A 20,828-nucleotide genomic window follows, 5' to 3' on the forward strand; every position below is an offset into this window, starting at 1 on the left:
GTAATTTTAAATGATTCCATTGGAACAAGGTAAAGACTTGGGGTTGAAATGGAGATGCCTTTGCATAATATGGACTGGGGAATTGTTTTCTTCTTTGCCCCTTTGGAGATTGAAATGGAAAACGCAGGGTAAGCACTGAGGGAATGAAAGTTCTGTAGATGATTCTGTTGACATAAATTCATCAGTACCTGCTTAAAGCATGCTACGACTCTGTCTCAGAGAACAAGCTAAAAAAGCATTTGTAGGTCGAACTGGCTTCCCACAACTGAAATGTAGATCTTATGGGGTAAAATTATATGATAGGTAGATAACTGTCAATTAACTGACTATTTTTGGCATATGGACTATTTTAAGAAAGAACACACGCTCATACTTAGGTATTTGGGAAGATTATCTAACATTTCTGGCAGGTAGAAAATATGTAGATCTAAAACTGCAATGAACAAATTCCTCACTGATGGCATCACAGAGGGATTCACTCCAGAATGAAATTTCACAGGAGTTTTGTTTTTGTTTTTTACAAGTTTCTAACACAAAAGACCCCAAATTCCTCTCTAGTCGCCTTTCTAGACACCTAAATTATATATAAGTATATGTCCATTTGTATACATTAATGGAACACATTCTTTTAACTAAAAAAGTTCTGTGTGTCAACAAGATTTAATCGTATGCACTAAAAATAGAAATTTAGCTCCATCATGCATTATCAAGTAATATAAGGCACTCTTATTTATGTCTGGATGGATTCTTTCTTTTCATTTAAGAAGAGGACATTTAGGCAGGGACTCTAATGTGCAAACATCATCACAAGTTCACTGGCATTAAGTCACAGGCCGACTGAAAATGAGAATATGAACACGTCCAAGTGAACACTTGGTGAAGGAGGCTGGAGGAAGGGAGGAAGCAGACCACACTGATGGAATGGGCTAGTGGATCATGCCCGAAGATAAAGGACTTAACATACCAGAAGCAGGTACAAATATACAGTAACTGGGAAAATGAAATAATGCCTGAGAAAACAATAAAAAGAGCTAAGAAAATGTTACAGAAGAAACACAGAGCATTCAACAAACCAACAGGTAAAATAGTCCTTAGATATACACAGGAATTGCATTTGTTTAGAATGTTGACTTCAAAAGGGCAACGTTTTTCATTTTCTCTTCTCTTTCTTTGCTCTTTCTCCTCAGAAAATATTAATTTGCACATGTACATGTTATTTATATATTTAAACAACACATCTGGATTATCAATGTGAGGAGATGGAGTTCTAAGTAGCTAAGGGGAATGCTTGATATTGCTGCGGTAAGCCCCATCCAGCTAAAGGGAGAAACGGCCCACTTACTGCAGACAGGAAATGAGACAAACCACACAGCACAAGGGGATATGCCCAGTGTCTGAGTGTTGATTTCATACCTTAATGTACGACTGGACGGAGTGGTCCAGCTGTTCCTCATGGCACTTGGCCACGATGTCGGTCAGAACCCTGGAAAAACAAAACCATTCAGTGGCCTTTCTGGAGAAGGCAGGAAAATACCACTTGGCTTGTGACTGGTGTGTTCTATAAACTGGGTATTTAACAGATACTGAATGAACGCATGGACCAATTTCAGACTCCCCCTCCCATCCCTCAATATGGGGTACTTAATATTCATGTTACCTGTTAACTATTTCCAACCTCGAAATCTCAACCTCTAAACACTAAGATAGAAGCAGTATCTTCTGGGCAATATCACCCTGGAGACTTTTATGGCTTGGGTGCTTGCTGACGGTGTCTTCTTGGAAAAGGGATTCAGTTTTAGTACCTGATTAAAACTTAAGACCTTTGGTCCTCCTACACTGTTGGTGGGAATGTAAACTGATACAGCCCCTCTGGAAAACAGTGTGGAGGTTCCTCAGGAAACTAACAATAGAACTCCCCTATGACCCAGCAATAGCACTGCTAGGAATTTACCCAAGGGATACAGAAATGCTGAGGCATAGGAGCACATGTACCCCAATGTTCATAGCAGCACTCTCCACAATAGCTAAAACATGGAAAGAGCCTAAGTGTCCATCAACAGATGAATGGATCAAGAAGATGTGGTTTATCTATACCATGGAATACTACATGGCAATGAGAAACAATGAAATCTGGCCATGTGTAGCAACATGGATGGACCTTGAGGGTGTTATGCTGAGCGAAATAAGTCAGGCAGAGAAGGACAAATATCATATGTTTGCACGTATAGGAGGATTAGGAGGAACTTGATGGAGGAACAAGGGGGAGAAGAAGGGCGGAAATGGTGGGGGAAAGGGAGAGAGGCAAACCATGAGAGACTCTTGAATGCTGACAAAAACTGAGGACTGATGGATGTGGGGGGAGGGGGGATGGGCATGGAGGAGGACACTTGTGGGGATGAGCACTGAGTGTTATGTGGAAACTAATTTGACAATAAACTATTAAAAAAAAAAACTTAAGACCTTTAACTTCCAATTAATTATCATAGTCCATTTAAGAGGACCTTTCCTTTCAACGCAGAGGCGCCATACATGCTTTTTGTGAAAAGCAATTAGGTTAAGATTCAGGGTTTCGTTTTTTATTTCCCTCCTTAGCTGGTGATGTGTTTCTAGTAGCAACAGTGGTGTGGGCTGATTGTTTTTCACATTCATACATCCAGTTGCTCCACAGCTGTGATGTTTTAGAATGTCTCAGATTTTCAACAGATCTATCCGCCAAAATATTTAGGAGTCTTGTCAACAAAGACCCACATATTCACACTGGAAAGAGCCTCAGTTGAAGGCACAGTTGGGGACTTCTAATCTGGGCCCAGAACTGGCTGTTCAGGAATGGTTAAGCATTAAATTTTCAGAGCTTCAAGGCTCTGCTTTAAAAATGAAAAGGAAGATAAAAACAGAGAGGGAGGCAAACCACAAGAGAATCTTAAATACAGAGAACACACAGCACTGCTGGAGGGGAGCTGGGTGGGAGTATGGGCTAAGTGAGGAATGGGCATTAAGGAGGGTGCTTGTTAGGATGAGCACTGGGTGTCATGTAAGTGATGAATCACTGGGTTCTACTCCTGAAACCAACACTACACTGTATATTATATAACTTGCATTTAAATATGAAAATTAAAAAAAAAAGTCATGCTAAAGACTCTCATTCTGAAAGAGGTTAATAATATGCTTATGAGCTAGGACACTTCTGGACACATTTCAATATTAACAGCAATTTTTCTTTCCAGAATTCTGTGACTAATATTTTTAAAAAATTGAACAAAGAAATATAAGATCCTTTAATTTAAAACAGTATCTCTATAGAGAGGAAATTATGATTGTTAAAGTCATTAGATTAGTAATGTTGGAAGAATGTAGCATAGACAAATTTAAAGTGAGAACACTTAAAGAAAAATTAAGAAAAAAGTATAGTGGGAATGCGAAATGGTACAGCTACTCTAGAAAAAACAATTAATTCAGTATTTTCTTAAAAGCTATACAGGCGGGGCACCTGGCTGGCTCTGTGGGTTAAGCTACCAAATTTGGCTCAGGTCATGATCTTGTAGTTCATGAGTTCAGTTCCCATGTTGGACTCTGTGCTGACAGCTCAGAGCCTGAAGCCTGTTTCAGATTCTGTGTCTCTGTCTCTCTCTGTTCCTCCCCTCAATGTGTTCTCTCTCTCTCTCATAAATAAATAGACATTAAAAAAAAGCTACATATGTAATTATCATATGACCCAGCAATTGCATTGGCTCTTAATCTGAAAAATCAAATCTGTGTTCACCCAGAATCTACCAAAAACTGGAAAAATCCTCAACTCTCCTTTGTATCATCTATCTATCTATCTATCTATCTATCTATCTATCTATCTATCTATCTATCTATCTATCTATCATCTATCCACCTATCTAAAATTTGACAGATTAGTAGTTACCAGGGATAAGGGGTGGGGGTGACGATGTGATGGAAGTAATCGTGGCTATAAAAGGGCAACATGAGGGATCCCCATGGTGATGGAAATTGTTCTCTATCCTGATTCCATCATTGTCAATATCCTGGTGGTGATATGCTGATATTGTGCTACAGTTTTGCAAGATGTTGCCATTGGTAAACTGGGTAAAGGAAACGTGGCTCCTCTCTGCATTATTTCTTATGACTGCATACATGTCTATAATCATCTCAAAATAAAAAAGCTTATGTATAAAACAGAAGAAATATTAAAAAAAAAGAGGTATAAAACTTTATCCAAATGATACTAACAAATGACTTGAAAGCAAGAACTCAAAAATGGTAAATACTTAAAATCTGAGATCTGTGTCCAAATGAAATGCAGCCACGTGTAAGCAGGTGGCCTCTCTTAGACTAGGTTTTGTGCAACCGTGGACTATAAGCTCTCTTCTCCCAAGACCGTGCACTAGGTACCTGGTCACGGCGGTGCTTATTTCATCTTCCTCATTCTGTACCAGCACCTTGAAGAGCTGATTCAAGATGATAGGCAGAAAACTCATGATTGTGTGAATCTTTTCCACATTCAATAGGTTCTATAGTAAATTGGCAGAAAAAAGAAGGGCACTGATTAATTTTAAAGCACATTCTGCTGATTTTTTTAGAACTCAAATACGAACGCTATAGCTCACCTTCATCTGGCTTTATTCTTCATTTCACTTGGCAAGGCACACAGGCACAGGGGTGATGTTGCAGGGGCACTTTATAGAATTATTTAATTTAAAATCAATTGATCCTGATTTTTCAATCATTTCTATTTTGGAAAGAACCTGACCTCTGCTAGTTTTTAAACAACACACAAAAGCTGGGAATTGAGAAATAACCATTTACTCTCTGAAATTGATAAGGCACCTAAAAACCTTCAATGACAATAATCTCTTTGCTACTCATCGGAAACCGTAAAGGCCCCATTTGCCCATTTCTGCCCTGGAAACACAGAAATGGTTTGCAGGTCATGTTTACCTTACAAGAGCGGATGAAATTCGAGGTAGGTGACTGAGACATATCTTTTTCTCTTTTTTGGCACTGTCGGAAAAATGCATTCACATGGGGATCCTGAAACAGCAAAGAAAGTGGTTTATTTCTGGTGACACATAAACTGTGTAATGATCCTGGTGATGGGGGGGGGGGGTGAGTATTTCTGTTGGACCAATGCGTTGATGAGCAGGTACTTTATTAAGGAATGAGTCTGAACATTTTCGTTTTCACTAGACATTCTGGCATGCTGAAGGCTCCGCTTGGACCTCTCTTATTTTTCCTTATGGGTATGTTTTCCTTCTCAGCCACATGACAGTGGCTGGAGAAGCACTTTCCTTTCCTCTGTTCACTTCATTTTTTTAAAAAAAATTTGTTTTAATTTTTAAATGTTTTTATTTATTTTTGAGAAAGAGACAGAGAGAGAGACAGACAGACATAATAGCGAGGAGCAGCGGCGCCTGGGTGGCTTAGTTGGTTAAGCGTCCGACTTTCGCTTAGGTCGTGATCTCGCGGTTCGTGGGTTCGAGCCCCACGTCGGGCTCTGTGCTGACTGCCAGCTCAGAGCCTGGAGCCTGTTTCAGTCTGTGACTCCCTCTCTCTCTCCTTCAAAAATAAAAAAAAAACATTAAAAAATTAAAAAAAAAAAAAGAAGAATAGCGAGGAGCAGAGGGAGGGAGACACAGAATCGGATGAAGGCTCCAGGCTCTGAGCGGTCAGCACAGAGCCAATGCAGGGCTCGAACCCATGAACCGTGAGATCATGACCTGAGCTGAAGTTGGACGCTTAACCAACTGAGCCACCCAGGTGCCACCCTCCCCCTTTTTTTTAATTGCCTTCTTTCATCTTCCTGGTTTTCCCCCAGAATTCTATGTATTTTTCTTACATATTTCTTAACACACATAAGAAGGTGTACTCTTCAAATGCAGAGGGACATTTTCAGACATAAAGTGTCTGAACTAATAAAAAATGAGGAAGTTCACACTAACCTGATGAGCTAAAAATGTACCCTTCATTATGGAGGAATTCTGTTCTCCCACGATCTGTACATTGAAGTCCTAACTTCCATTAACTCAGAATGTATCCATATTAAAATTTTTTAATATTTATTTATTTTTGAGAGAGACAGAACGTGAGTGGGAGAGGGACAGAGAGAGAGGGAGACACAGAACCCAAAGCAGGCTCCAGGCTCCCAGATATCAGCACAGAGCCCGGAACTCACGAACTGTGAGATCATGACCTGAGCTGAAGTCGGTCGCTTAACCGACTGAGTCATGCAGGAGCCCCATAATGTAACCATATTTAAAGATAAGATCTTTAAAGAGATAATTATAAATTTTAAAATGAGGCAGTTAGGGTGGACCGAATCCAATATAATTGATGTCTCTGTAAAAGAGGATATTTGGACACAGCGACAGGCACCAGATGTGTTTTGGCGCAGAGCGAAAGACCACAAGAGGGCCCGGCAAGAAGATGGCCGCCTACACACCAAGCAGAGAGGCCTCAGAAGAAACCAACCTCGCCAACACCTTGATACTGGACTTCCAGCTTCCAGAACTGTGAGAACATAAGTTTCTGTGGTTTAGGCTGCCCAGTCCGTGGTATTTTGTTATGGCAGCCAGAGCAAACCAATATACCCCTTAATGCTATTTCCTGAAGAAGGTGGCACCTTGGAAAGTCTCTAAGTTCTGAGCCATGGTCAGAGTTATACAGTCAGAAAGTGAGACACAGAATTCTAGTGAAGCTACACATTCTGGATATTTCCCTGGAATTTGTCGATTCTAGACAGGCATCTGTGACTTGGGTTTCCCTCAGTGTTCCCTCTGGTGTGTGTGTGTGTGTGTGTGTGTGTGTGTGTGTGTGTGATATTTTCAGTGTCATTTCATTTATTCATCTATCGGCCGATTACTTAGTGAAAACTGACTATGTGTCAGGCCCTTGGCGGGCGTGGAGGACAGAGTGGGGGCCAGGAAAACCCAGTCGCTTCCATTCCACCAGGGAGACAAGCACCATACCACAATTTCAACACATAGCTACTTGGTCACAGTTAGGTAAGTGCTTCACAGGAAAGCAGGGTGCCGAATGGGTGCATGACAAGATGACGCAGCATGTCTGAGGGGTCAGGGAGTCGGAGGGGCTTCTATGAGAAAGTGGTATTTGAGCCTAGGTCTGAAGGCTGGGTTGGCACTGACCGGGCCAGTGTGGGAAGGGGAGAAAGAGAAGGAAAGACTGCCTTCCTGGTGAGGAGCACTGAGTGTCAAAGGGGACACTAGGCAGATGGAGCGCACGGTGCACGAGAGGGCCTGGGCGTTTGACCATTGAGGTAAGTACTGTGCTTCTGGAAAGAGGAATGTGTCCCCCACAGGGCAATGAGTATGTGGGCGGTGGAAGTGGCAGTAGAGAAAGGTGAGTGGTGGTGAGTCAGACAGACACCTGAGGTGTTGGAAGGAAAGTGGCCGGAAGTGTGAGAAAGAGACCGGTATTCTGAGGTACAGAAAAGCAGGACTGGGTGGGGAAGGGCCATTCTGTGGGACTTGCCCAAGGCAGATGGCATCAGAGATAAGATGGGTTTGAAGAGTTTGAGCAGAGGACTGGGGAAGAGAACTAAATCTGGCTTGAGGAGCCAGAGGTTACCTTGAGAAATTCTGATCCAGTATGTATGTAATACCCGGATTGTTTCATGTTTCTTAGCAACCAAGTAATTAGTAACACACCAAATTTAAGAAAGGAGAAATACATAGTCAAGGTACTTGTGATCATCTATTTGTACTTTATAATTTATAATCATAAAAGTCCTTATATTGTAGTAAAATAAGCGGCCTTGCAACGGAAGGGGTGAGTCTGTGGTAATTTAGCAATGGCTGTAATTACAATTGTGTAGCATTTTGAAGTTCCTGAGATATTTTCACACGGGGTTCCTCTTTTCAATCTTCCCCAAACCCTAGGTAGACTTTATTGTCACCATTTTCCCAATGACATACTGACTACAGGGATGGGGTGACTGGTGCAGGGTCACTGAGGCAGAATTTTGGCCGAGGAGGCTCTCAAATGCAATTCTGCCCATGTCATGGCCTTCCCATTCAGAGCGCTGGGTAGGCCCTGGGATTAGACTTAGTTTTGAGGTAGCAATCCAAAGTCTTTCATTTTAACCTTTCCCATTCTTAACACTTGAGTGTTGTCTGGGGAAGCAAATCATACTTCGGGGGGTGGGAGCATCATCCTGACAAAGACACCTCCGATAGTCTCGTCCCCATTATGGTGGCACCTGGGCTGAAGTGTTGGGGCATCTATCTTTCCTGGGAGAGGCACACAATTATGCTGCGGGTCTTCTGCCTTTGCAGTTTTCAATCACCTTATCTTCTGACACCATGTGACAGAATGAATCCAGGAGCTCCCCATGATTGCACATGTGAGGACTGATGCTCTATTTCAGGACAACGTGCTCACCTGAGTATTCACTGTGGACACCACAAATGTTGACACTCTGAAGAGCGGCTTCCCACCATCGACCCACTTAATGTCACTCCCACCATGCTGCAAAAAAGAGTGTGTTACTGTCACTGCAGAAATTGGAGAAAAGAAAATACACAGGTTATTCAGCTTATGTTAATTTGCCATCCTGATCCATTAATCTTCTATGACTCTAGGGATGGGATATAAAAGATGCAAATACATTGGGCAATATTGGGGAGGGAGATGGATGTGCTATCAGGGGCCGTTCTAATAGAGTATTTCTCCTGGCCATAAACTAAGCAAGACACTTGATATATGGTAGGGATCTGACTCCTCACTCCAATGGATGCATACACCATGGCCTTTGGGTTAATTTAAATGGCAGACAGAAGATAACTGCATGCCATTTAGCTCATGTATTTCTTTTTTCTCTTAAATTATACATCACTCAATACCTTTCCACTTGCAGAATCTTGAACGCTTAAATAATTAGGAGGCAGGCTTGTTGCTATTGGGATATTGTACTCTTGAGAAGCAATCTGGTCATGTTTCATGAGGGGAAGCCAAGCATATCCAACTGTGCAGAGGAAGAACAAAGAGAAGACTTCTGAGTGCGAACCTTCATGGTGAGGACTGAACACAAAGTTATGTGTCACTTATGAATATGAAACTTCATTAAAAATGTAATAAGTCATAGCTGTAAAATGCTCTCCAATCCAAGTCCCACAGACCCTGTGGAAAGCTGTGTGACAATGCTTCCTGTCAGTACCTGATGTTTCCAGCGTCTCCTTCTTCTTGGCATTAGCTTTGGCATTTATATCACAAGTGACATGATAAAAAGAAAACAAAATATGGTGTTTCTCATGGAGTTGTGTTGGGAGCTCGATTTTCACCTGCAGTGAAAGAGATCATAGCCAGACTGAGATTAAACTCATTTGCCCAGGGTCAAGGAAAGACAAAGCATAGGCACGTTGGCCTTTTAAAAATTCTTTTATTGAAATTGAGGTAGGCTTTTTATAGTTAGTGGTAGAAGTACAGACAGGACCCTCAATAAATATCCATCCTGCTAGCGGTCGTGCATTAAGAGGCTGATGTTTTTAGTCTTTACTGTGGTGATGATGATAATTTAGAATGCCTAGTGTTTCTCATTGGATAATTTATGCTAGTGGAGAGTAGATTAAACACGCGCATGCGCACACACACGAACTAACTGTAGGGTACCAAAGAGGCACAGATTGAAGGCCTATCATCAAGGCACATACACTGAGTGAACTGAACCCATGCCTCGCAGATTGTGTGCGTGGGCCAATGAGCATCGATTGGGGGCTCATTAGAAATACACAACCTTGGACACTACCCCAGACATGTGGAATCAGAATCTGCATTTTCATAAGATCTCCAGGCGATTCATAGGTACATTGCTGAGAAACGTGGCAGTAGGAAATGAGGCAACTTCAGCACAGAATCTATCCCTTTTTAAACAGAACAAAAACATATATGAAATGGGTTACCGTGGTGAATAAGTAATGAGCTGTTTTGTGAAGACGTCATGCTGTGGCTACGTAAAGAATACTTCTGAATAAAAATAAAACATAAAGTTGACATATGTTAAAAATGTACTGGGGCACCTGGGCGGCTCAGTCAGTTAAACGTTTGACTTCAGCTCAGGTCATCATCTCACAGTTTGTGAGTTCGAGCCCAGTATCGGGCTCTGTGCTGACAGTTCTGAGCCTGGAGCCTGCTTTGGATCTGTGTCTCCCTCTCTCTTTGTACCTTGCCCCTTCAGGTTCTGTCTCTCTCTCTCTCAAAAATAAATATTAAAAAAATGTACTTAATGAGGAGCATATCCCATGTTCTTAAAAAGAAATGTTTTGACACCCTCTATATTTTATGGTGCCTTGCAGTTTCCAACACCTCTGCCACATTTTCATTTAATTTCTCCCAAAGCCTTGGGAAGTAGGATGATGCAGATGTGGGAACCCAGTTGAGAGATGTTTCAGGGCTTTGACTCACTAGGAGTATGGTCTAATCAGCAATAAGCTCTTCTAGGAGAAGAAATCATGTATTTCGATAACTATTTAATGCTGGGACACCCAGGATCTTGTGTGTGTTGAGGTACATTCAACTCAGTATCAGCAACTAGATAGTTCCCAGGATAGTCAAGCAATAAGGTGATAGAAAGCCATGCAAATGATCTGTAGCTCATTTATGACACTCTCTGTGCATCTGTCTATCGAGGTAATATATTTTCACATTGTTCAGGAAAGGATTTACTACACTGCTTTTGAAAATGGTATTCCTCAAATAGCAGCAGCAGCAGCATCTAGAAACCTTGTTCTGACAAGTATCATGCAACTTCTCAGGCCCTGCTTCAGACACATGGAATCCCAAAATTTGGGGTGGGTTACGGTGATCTGTGTCATAACAAGCCTTCCAGGTGATTCTGATGAATGGCAAAACTTGAGAGCATCCGCATTAGAATGGTTTACAAGCTTACACATTCTTTCTATGCCTGTATGCTAATCAGCTATGTACCAGCTATGTACCATTTTCTTTTTTTTTTTAAGCCAACACAAAGAGCATAAATGAATGTAGTAGGTTCTCAAGAATTCCAATTAACTATTAATGTCAACATCCTTCACACAAATACTGCAAATATTTACGTTACATTGAGCACAATGTCTTGAAAGAAATTCTATCAGTTTTTGCAATTAACGCAGCCTTAATGTTGGGCCTGCATTGCAGGGTTCGTTCACTAGGCTGTTCACTATATACATGTTCTCCAGTGGAAAAGTTCATGGCTTTTATAAGAATTCCGGGAAGCACGTGAGAACAAGAGAGATTAAAAGCCAGAGTTAACAGTAAGAACATCCTTTAAAAAAAGTCTTATATGTCTACAGAGAATGCATCTTTCAGACGAGCTTTTCCAAGGGGTCAACCAATATAATAAATACTCTATAATGTGGTAATAGCCCTTTACCTTAAAATTTTTTCACTGTCTTGAATTTATAGGGAAGAAAGTTTAAGTGCATTAAATGGATGTGGAGGAAGGAGATAAGGTGAAGAGGGGGTCTGTGGTTTCCCTGAAGTTCCTTAATTAGTTTTGAAATGATTGATGTGGATTAAGGTGTGGAAGGCAGAATCTCCCTGCTCTGATCTCCAGAATCTGCGAACACGCAAGAAGGCGTTTTTGAAAATGATGAAATTAAGGATTTTTAAAATGGAAAGGTAGGCCAGATTACCACCTTGGCCCAATGGAATCACAAAGTCCTTACTGGAGGAAGGTCGGATTCAGAGGTGTGAGAAAGGAAGCAGAGGTCGGAGGGATGAAACATCTGCAGAAGAGATACCAGCAAAGGCCTGCAGAAGCTTCTAGAAGTTGGAAAAGGTGAGCCAACGAGTCTTCCCTAAAACTTGCAGAAGGAATGTGGGCCTGCCGACACCTTGATTTCAGCCCTATGGGACCCACTTCAGAGTTATGACCTCCAGAACTATAAGGTAATGAACATGGGTTTTCTTATGCCACTACGTGTGGGGATTTACTATACAGCAGCAATAGGAAACTCATAAAAAGATGTGATATTTTTAATTCCAGACACTGAATCAGCAGGCTGCATTAGACCTTGCTCTGCAGTCAGAAATTAAATTTAATCAAAACCTGTTTGTCTGAATCTCTTTATAATGCAAACTGAACTGTGTGTAGTAACTTTCACTGGCCTGATTAGTTTTATTTGTTTATTTTTTAAAGTTTATTTATTTATTTTGAGAGAGAGAGAGAGACCATGCGCAGGGGAGGAGCAGAGAAAGAAGGAGGGAGAGAACCTCAAGCACGCTCTCCGCTGTCAGCCCAGAGCCCGTCGTGGGGCTCAATCCCACAAACTGTGAGATCATGACCTGAGCCAAAATCAAGAGTCAGATGCTTAACCAACTGAGCCACCCGGGCGCCATTCAATTAATGTTTTTACATGTCCTAGAGCACAATGGTAAAGCTTTAGGCCCTGGAGTCACATGGCCTAGTTTGAATTTTGATCATCACTTATTAGTGGTATGCCCTTGGCAAAGTTAGTTCTCTGAGCCCCAGTGCCCTCATCCATCAAATAGGAAGGTGCGAAGGTTAATTGTATGTCAACTTGACTGGGCTGCAGAATGCCCAGGTAGCTGTTGAAACATCATTTCTGGGTGTGCCTGTGAGTGAGGGTGGTTCTGGAAGAGAGGAACCTTTGAATTTGAAGACGTGCTGAAGCAGATGGCCATCCCCAGTGTGGGTGTCCACACTGATGAGGGCCCAATAGCACAGAAAGGCAGAAGGAGGTTGAATTCCCTCTCTGCCTGACTGCTTGAACTAGAACACTGATTTTTCTGCCCGTGGTGCCCCGTGACCTCAGGTTGTCAGACTTGGACTGGTATCTACATCATAGGCTCTCTGGCTCTCTGGCCTTTGAACAATATCACCGGCTTTTCCAAGTCTCAGGCTTGTAGACGGAACAACATGAGATTTCTCATCTCTATAACGACGTAAGCCAATACCTTATAATAAACCTACCCATCTATACGTATCTATCTCCCCCTACTGGCTCTGTTTCTCTGAAGGACCCTGTGGGGATTGAGACTATGCAAATATGGAGTATGATAGAATAGCGCCTGACACATAATAAGAGAGAGACTCTTAGGAGTCGGCCAGGGCATGGGGCACCTGGGTGGCTCAGTTGGTTAAACATCTGACTTTGGCTCAGGTCATGAGATCACAGTTCATGGGTTCGAGCCCAGCGTCAGGCCCTGTGCTGACAGCCAGCTCAGAGCCTAGATCCTGTTTTGGATTCTTTGTCTCCCTCTCTCTCTGGCCCTCCCCTGCTCTCTCTCTCTCTCTCTCTCAGAAATAAATAAAACATTAAAAAAATTAAAAAAAAAAGGAGTCAGCCAGGGCAGGCCCTGTTCCATGCCACATTTAGAGCTGAGAGCATCCAAGGTCACTCAGGTTCACAGAGGTCATAAGCGATAGGGTCAGCTCACACTCTCTCTGTTCTTATGTTTTTTCCATTATGACATGAAATGCAACTACTGCCTGGTAAAGCTATCGAACACAATCTCGATTATACTGATTAGTGAAATAAAAGAAAAAAAATATTCTCACTTGAGAAGAACGATACCATACGAATATCGTGTTTTTGAAGGGGAATCCTGTGCCGAAATGTCTGCCTTTGCAGCATAATTCTTGGGACAACTGTCAGTGAATATCGTTTCTAAATCTCAGCAAAGTAAACAGCCAAGGTGTGCTTTAGTCTGAGATGTGGTCTAAAGAGAGTGTTCCTTTGTGCATTTGCTGACCCATTCACTCATCCTGTGAGAAGCTGCTGGGGACTGTGGAGGCCCAGCCCTTACCTCATCAGAGAAATCCGGATTCTGGGAATGGTGTAGCACTGCTGTGTAGGCAGCTGAGGTGAAGAGAGGCCCTCCAGGTTTCCCGTAAATACACTGTTTAAAAAGTTATGAGATGAATAATTATGAGTGTCTGAAATTAACCCCGAGCGCGCACACGCACACACACACACACACACACACACACACACACTCAAAATCACAACCTTCAGTTACCAATCCTGGAACAAAAATGAATTCTGTGATAACTTGCCAGGCTGAGCTGACATCTCATTAACCTTGAACTTCTTTCACCTGCTGCCCTGTATTTATGATACCCGGGTGCTGCTGTAGAAAATGTGAAGGCTTTAATTCATCATGCAGCCATTACATCAATGCCTAATACCCGAATCAGTTCATTACCTAACTTCTGATTACCAAGAGGTAAGAGCTAATTTGTTCATTTCCTACAGGATGGCCTTTTGACGGGGCACGTGGTACCCAGCTCTGGTGTAGAATCCAAGGCAGTGAGTCCTGAGTAACTGTAAGGCCTGGCTGGACCCCAGCCCCTGACAGCCCAGCTCGCAACCAAGAATTCGGAGCTGTGAGGAGCTGGTTGGCTCTGGGCTCCACCATATTGCATTACTATTTTCTTCCAGCCAGGGGACATTATATGATACTTCCTAGACATGCGGCTTCAAAGTTCCCTTCACCCAAGGATCAGGGCCCCTCTTCCGCAGTCTGCTTATCTCTGCGTGATCCTTTAGAACGCAGTGAGACAGGAGACCCACACACCTGCTATTGCTAGAATTTTCCCCTTAAACACTGCACTAGCAGGCCTACTGTGCTTGCCATCTGGCCATTGCTTTCATTTCCTTGAAAATTCCATTTTGCTTAGTTTTTCTCTCCTGATGCTAACTAATGTTACCAGTGAACTTGGAACCTATGGATACTGACTGTGGCTCAAGACTATTTTCAAGAACTCTTTCTCCAGTGCATTGATCCTTCTTCTGAATAATGCTACGGACCTCCTCAGCACTGCGATCAGTCCCTGACAGAGTGCTTTAAGAGATTATCTCATATAATTGCCGGGGGTTAGTTAGGAATTAGCTTTGTCCTTTCCTGCTTCATTCCTTCTGACTCATAGAAACTGAAAAGATCTGGCTACAGGCCCACTAAAAATAATTGTCCTCTCTTTATATGGGTTACTCTATGCTGTTTGAAGTCCCTAAAAGAAAAACAGTCTACATCAAATGTGAAATGTGAACTCCGAAAAATGACATCCAGTCACAGTACACAGTTCATACAAACCGTGTAGTCTGATGAGTCTTATTAAATCATGTGATCAACTGCAGGGACCTACTTTCCAGGGCTATTTCCCAGCTCCTCGGCGGTGGGCTACACATTCTTTCCCTGGATGCGGGCATCCCACGAGCCCACGGCACCAGCCACCAGGCCAGTATGCAGAGGTCCTGCTTTACAGGCCACTCGAGGGCCAGCTGGGATGTGGCACTTTAAATTGAGAATGCTGAATTGAGAGGCGGGCTAATCTCTGAAGAGGGCAGAGTCTTCTAGAGGGGAATCTTTGCAGTTAGTTCACACTAGAATGGTTTGCTTTTTTCCCAAATCGTGAAAAGCTAAGCAAAGCTAGGAGACTGGCATTTCCAATAGATCCAGTTAATGATAGCTATTAGGTCAGGTACATTTTAGGAAACTTAAAACAGAGGTACTGAATTGCTCCTCTTCCTCCCTCCCTTCCTTTTTTTTTTTTTAAAGTTTATTTATTTATTTTAAGAGAGAGAGCATGACTAAGTGGGGAAGAGAAAGAGAAAGTGGGAGAGAGAGAATCCCAAGCAAGCTCTGCAACACCAGCACAGAGCCGGACTCTGGGCTCAAACCAACAAACCATGAGATCACGACCTGAGCCAAAGTCAGATGCTTAACGGAATGAGGTGCCCCAAATTGCTGCTCTTGCAGTCACATTCAGATAAAAGCTCCTTGGTGGGAAAAAGAACCTGTGCACCTGCTCGCCCTCCCCCTGGATGCTGGGTCCCCTTGCGGACTTGGCTCACCTTCACTGGCTTGGCATCTTCTTCGTCGGAGTTTTTGAATTCAATGCACACGGTTATGTTTCGAGCCTAAAATTACAGAGCGGGAAAATGGAAATTGTAATTTCCTCTTAAAAAAACACCAAAAAACAATCCAAACGTCTAAAATAAGTAGCTTCTAATTAAATCTGAAAAATGTATAATACCTAACACTTTCTTGTGACGTTATCCATAGTGCTCAGAAATAGCAGAAGGATTTGGAGATATTATTTAAAAGGAAGAAAAAAACTCATATCAAAAGGAGTCAGGTAAGCTATTTTCAGAGCATCTTAAGAAACTGGAAAAAAAAGGAGTCTAGAACAAAATAATTGTGGGTTGATTTTAGAAAGGATTATTAATATGTGATAAAACTGCATCCTGAAATACTTTCAAGGTGAAAGTCATCACTGTCCCTTAGGAAGTATTTTCTGCAAATGGATTTTGTTTTTGTTTTTGTTAATGTTTTATTTATTTCTGACAGAGAGAAGCAGCACGAGCAGGGGAGAGTCAGAGAGAGAGGGAGACACAGTATCCGAAGCAGGCTCCAGGATCTGAGCTCGCTGTCAGCACAGAGCCTGACACGGGGCTTGAACCCACGAACCGTGAGATCATGACCTGAGCCGAAGTCGGACTCTTAACCAACTGAGCCACTCAGGCGCCCCAACTGCAAATGGATTTTGATTCCAAAATGTTGACCTATGATAATCCGTATGTGAACTTTCAAAAAACTCTCTTCATGTGGTTTCAATAGGGTGCAGAGAGAGAATAACATCTTGGAAATATACTGTACCTTGCTGAAACATTTCTGGCTATCATACTTGAGGTGTTTGGGGTAAATGTAAATTTGATTTTTGTACACTCTATAAGGGCGGCAGTACTTTGTTGAGTCATAAACAAATTCTTCCACCTCCACTGTGGGTTCTGGTTGAGCCGTCACATCGAAAGGCTTGACAGGGATAAAGGACGATGTTACACAGTCTTTAAAAATCAGAAAATAAGAGTGTCATTTAATATGCTTGTTTAAAGTGAACAATACTTAACATACTTTAAAATGAATCCAGTTGAAATAGAAACTCCATATTTATAAAGTAATATTTATTTTGAGCAAGAGACAGAGGATGGGGGAGGGGGAGGGAAGGAGACAGAGAATCCCAAGCAGGCTCTATGCTGTCAGCATGGACCCTGACATGGGGCTCGAACCCACGAACCATGAGACCATGACCTGAGCCTAAACAGATTCACACGCTTAGCCAACTGAGTCACCCAAGTGCCCCAAGCAAAGGAATTTATGCTAAATTATGCTAGCATGAACATTTTATGGGAGATAAAGATGATGGATAACCAAGCTATTTAATATCAAAATTGGTGTCTCAAAATACTGGTAAATCTTTTGGATGGATTTATAACTATTTTCTTTTCGTACTAGGATTCATATAGAAAGTAAATTTTAGCTAATGATTCTCTGAGCATGCTAACCTGCTATTATAAGGATTAACCCACTGGCATTTACTGTAACATTATAAAAATAATACAGATATTGATATATGACATACAGAACTTTGGCCAATGGGTCTCCTATGGGTAGTACTTAATGGGTTGATAGTAAGTTTTCCCTATGGAATGATTTCACAACATAGGCCTGAAGCCCCTCTGCATTATTTGATGCAATTATTCTATTTTTCTCTCCAGTTTTTACAATCTTTAAAAATCTAGCCTTGTAGGAACAGACTAAGGAAAATAAAAAAAGAATAATTTAAAGTTATAAATCAAAACTTATGTCACTAAATAGTTCGGAGGCTGATACTGTGGTTACTGGAAGACAGGAAGGCCTTCTACCTTTCTTTACCCCATCTGGAATTTTCCTGTGTCCAAGAAAGCAAAATGGTTAGCTAAATATGCTTGTGAATCAGATTACGGGTTTTTTCCTCAAAAATCAATTATGGCATTTTCATTATATGTTCAAGTTTCTCTAATGTTCTGCAGTCATTTCAAGGAGACAATTTTAGTTTTCTCTTTTGTTATTTTTTGCCTCTACAGGTAATAAAAGACATATCCCACAAATCAGGTAGAGGAAATGGCTTAGTGTATTCTCTGCTTTTCCACACCAATCAATATAAAAGTGATTTGGAGCCATGGCTTATGTTAGAATGCTCATTTGATTTCATATTAAAATGATTTGTAGAAAAATTATAAGAATTAAAAACCCAATAGTGTTAATGGTAATTCAAATATCCTGCAGTAATAATCCTCTCTCAGTTTAGGATGCCTTTATTCATTCTTTGCATCACTGAGAAAGTCATTAAAAGGCATAATCAGAAGTAACGAAACTAAATAAACCAGGCTCACCCCTTGAGAAATAAATTCTGAAATTCTTATTTATAAGTCTAATAAAAGCTCCTTCTAAAATTCAGATTTTCACTGACATAAATGGGACTTTAGACCATATTCTGAAGAAGATACATGCTCTCTGGGTAATAACAGAGTCTAAAAATATTCCAGCTATAATTACTACATGGTCACTTGGGTGGCTCCCCACGGTGCTCAGAGGAACCCTTTGGCAGCAAAGCGTAGTGAGGGGCTAGCCCTGTATTTTGAGTTAGAGGAACTGGATAGAATATAAATTCTCCCATTATGGGTTATTGCTTTATCAACCTACCTAAGCCTGCCATTCCTCATTTGCAGCCCTCCAGGGATTTGAGGATTAAATGACATAATTTAATACCTTGCTGGGTACATAGTATTAAGCCAAATAAATATTAAGCTACACCAAATATACTTCTCCTATCAGACTTACAGTCTGTCTTAATGGAGAAATAAGAAGCCCTGAAATTCTGTAGAATAGTGAATTCCATTTATCCCAAACTTTGAGAAAAAAAACCTCCCAAACTATTGTAATCAACCAACTATCCCACCGACCCACCGACCCACCCACCAACCAAAAGACCACTAACTATTCAGAACTCTATAAGCAAACCATGACAGCATCATACTTGGATGCTCCAAAGGAATGTTGTCCACAGCAATATCCAGGCTCCCGGGGATGGTCTGCGTTTTGCTTATTCTGTCAGCCCTGTGAAAGCAGGGAACACACACACACACACACACACACACACACACACACACACTGAATTATTCTAGTTGTCAAGAAAAAAGTCAGCTGTAATTCTGATAAGAGTAAACAGTAGAACACTAAACACACTGGTGAATGATTTCATAGAACTGGTTTTATATTGAAAAACTAAAACTTATGTAGTCTTGGAAATAAAAATAGAAATCAGTAAGGGTTTAAATTACTGATATTCTGATGAATGTTTAGATTTATTTGCACCTATTTTGGATAACATTTACAGAAATGGCCAAACAAATACAAGAGTAAACAGATAGTTTTTATTAACAAAAAGTACTAGTATTTTAACTGGTTTAAGTGACTTCCTTTCATGAGGACTCTAGAAGTCTTGAGGGAAAGGCTGGTCTTTGCTATAATTGCTACATGGACGGCCTCTTTGTTCTCTCTTCACCAACGATCAAGGAGGACAAGGAGCCTTTCTCTGCTCTTGGCTCTTCTGCTTCCCCCCTCTCCATTCCCGTTCACTCCCCGCCTCCGTTTTGTAAATGTGTGCAGACATCCTCTCACCAAGTATCCCTGCATCCACATTCACTCAAGTTTTCTCCCTCTATACCAAAACCTTCTAGTCTATCTTCCTTCCTAATAAGGTAAAATTTGCTGATAAGAGTTTCTTTCTTTTTTTTTATTATACTAAGTTTTTCTTTTTATTTATTTATTTTTTTACAAATAGTTTATTGTCAAGTTGGATTCCACATAACACCCAGTGCTCATTCCCACAAGTGCCCTCCTCCATGCCCATCTCCCCCTTCCCCCCCACACCCATCAGTCCTCAGTTTGTTCTCAGCATTCAAGAGTCTCTCATGGTTTAATTCAAGCGTTATCCCTTCTAGAAGACCTAACAGGTAGAATAACTAGAGCGGTGGGCCAGAGCCAGCTTTTCCCAGCTTGTGAGAGCTACCTGTTAAGTCTTCAATTATTTTTCCTGCTAGTTGTTAAACACAGCCCTTATTAAAAGTGAAATTGTATTAAATTGCCATTAAAAATTATATTACACACCAAGGTAATAAGGACTCAAAATCGATCCTTTACAAAGTATTTAACCATATGGTAAGGTTTCCATGAATCTGGTAGAAATGTTATATTATGGTGTGCACATTTCTTCCCAACCCCATGTTTGGTGAGGTCCCGTTAGGAGCTTGAAATCAGCAATGCTGCCATTTATACCACAGAAACTGGCCATCAGTACCAGTACAAATCTGTTTTCCCCCCTTGAGGGTCAGATGGTCAGGATTTATCAGCACACTGTTGAGAATAAATATTACAAAGTATGAGGCATCTATGAAATAATTTAATGTTTTACCAGCATAGCATTGTGTATTCCAGATGCCCTCTAACTGCCAGAGTGATAACTTTCTGTGCTGTACATGGACAACATGAGTTTTGTAAGAATATAGTCTTCTGTTTATATCAGATTACCCCTAAACATTTTGTCCATTTTGTTCTACTCAGCACTGTAACTTCTCATACTATGATACACTGGCAAAAAAGGTAGAGCTAAAACAGTATTCACTCCCACTTAGTGGCTTCAGTAGCCGTCAGAAGGACTATGGTAGGAGTTTTGACTAAGAAGTTTGATGAATCAAGAGGAGGGGGGAGTCTCTTCATGTAAGGAGAAGTCTTGCAGGATCACAAAGAAGTGGCCTCATCCAAGAGTTTACTTTTAACTCATTTTGCTTTCTAAAGTTTGTATTCTTTTCTCAGAAGAAGAAAAGAGCATTGGGAAAACTTCCCTTCTGGTTAAAGAGAAACATATTCTCTATTGAAGATACAGAAGGTATAGTCCGTTTGTTTCATAGTAATACATTATTTTTCATAGTAATACATTATTTTTCATAGTAATACATTATTTT

At 41.2% G+C, this 20,828-nt stretch overlaps 1 protein-coding gene across 3 annotated transcripts in view; it reads right to left on the minus strand.

Annotated features, from left to right (window-relative positions):
• DOCK10 (dedicator of cytokinesis 10) overlaps positions 1 to 20,828 on the minus strand; it is a 214,777-nt gene that overhangs the window by 69,021 nt on the left and 124,928 nt on the right. For all 3 annotated transcript variants that reach the window (XM_077748708.1, XM_077748710.1, XM_077748709.1), the window contains exons 16-25: positions 18,842 to 18,921; positions 16,642 to 16,829; positions 15,837 to 15,902; positions 13,789 to 13,881; positions 9,179 to 9,302; positions 8,865 to 8,986; positions 8,404 to 8,490; positions 4,945 to 5,037; positions 4,399 to 4,517; positions 1,414 to 1,483 (exon numbers count right to left, since the gene is read on the minus strand). In XM_077748708.1, the coding sequence (XP_077604834.1) occupies positions 1,414 to 1,483; positions 4,399 to 4,517; positions 4,945 to 5,037; positions 8,404 to 8,490; positions 8,865 to 8,986; positions 9,179 to 9,302; positions 13,789 to 13,881; positions 15,837 to 15,902; positions 16,642 to 16,829; positions 18,842 to 18,921 (1,042 nt within the window). The remainder of the gene's footprint in view (positions 1 to 1,413; positions 1,484 to 4,398; positions 4,518 to 4,944; positions 5,038 to 8,403; positions 8,491 to 8,864; positions 8,987 to 9,178; positions 9,303 to 13,788; positions 13,882 to 15,836; positions 15,903 to 16,641; positions 16,830 to 18,841; positions 18,922 to 20,828) is intronic.

Source organism: Crocuta crocuta, unplaced genomic scaffold (genome assembly GCF_008692635.1).
Source record: "Crocuta crocuta isolate KB4526 unplaced genomic scaffold, BGI_CrCroc_1.0 scaffold229, whole genome shotgun sequence".
NCBI lineage: Eukaryota > Metazoa > Chordata > Mammalia > Carnivora > Hyaenidae > Crocuta > Crocuta crocuta.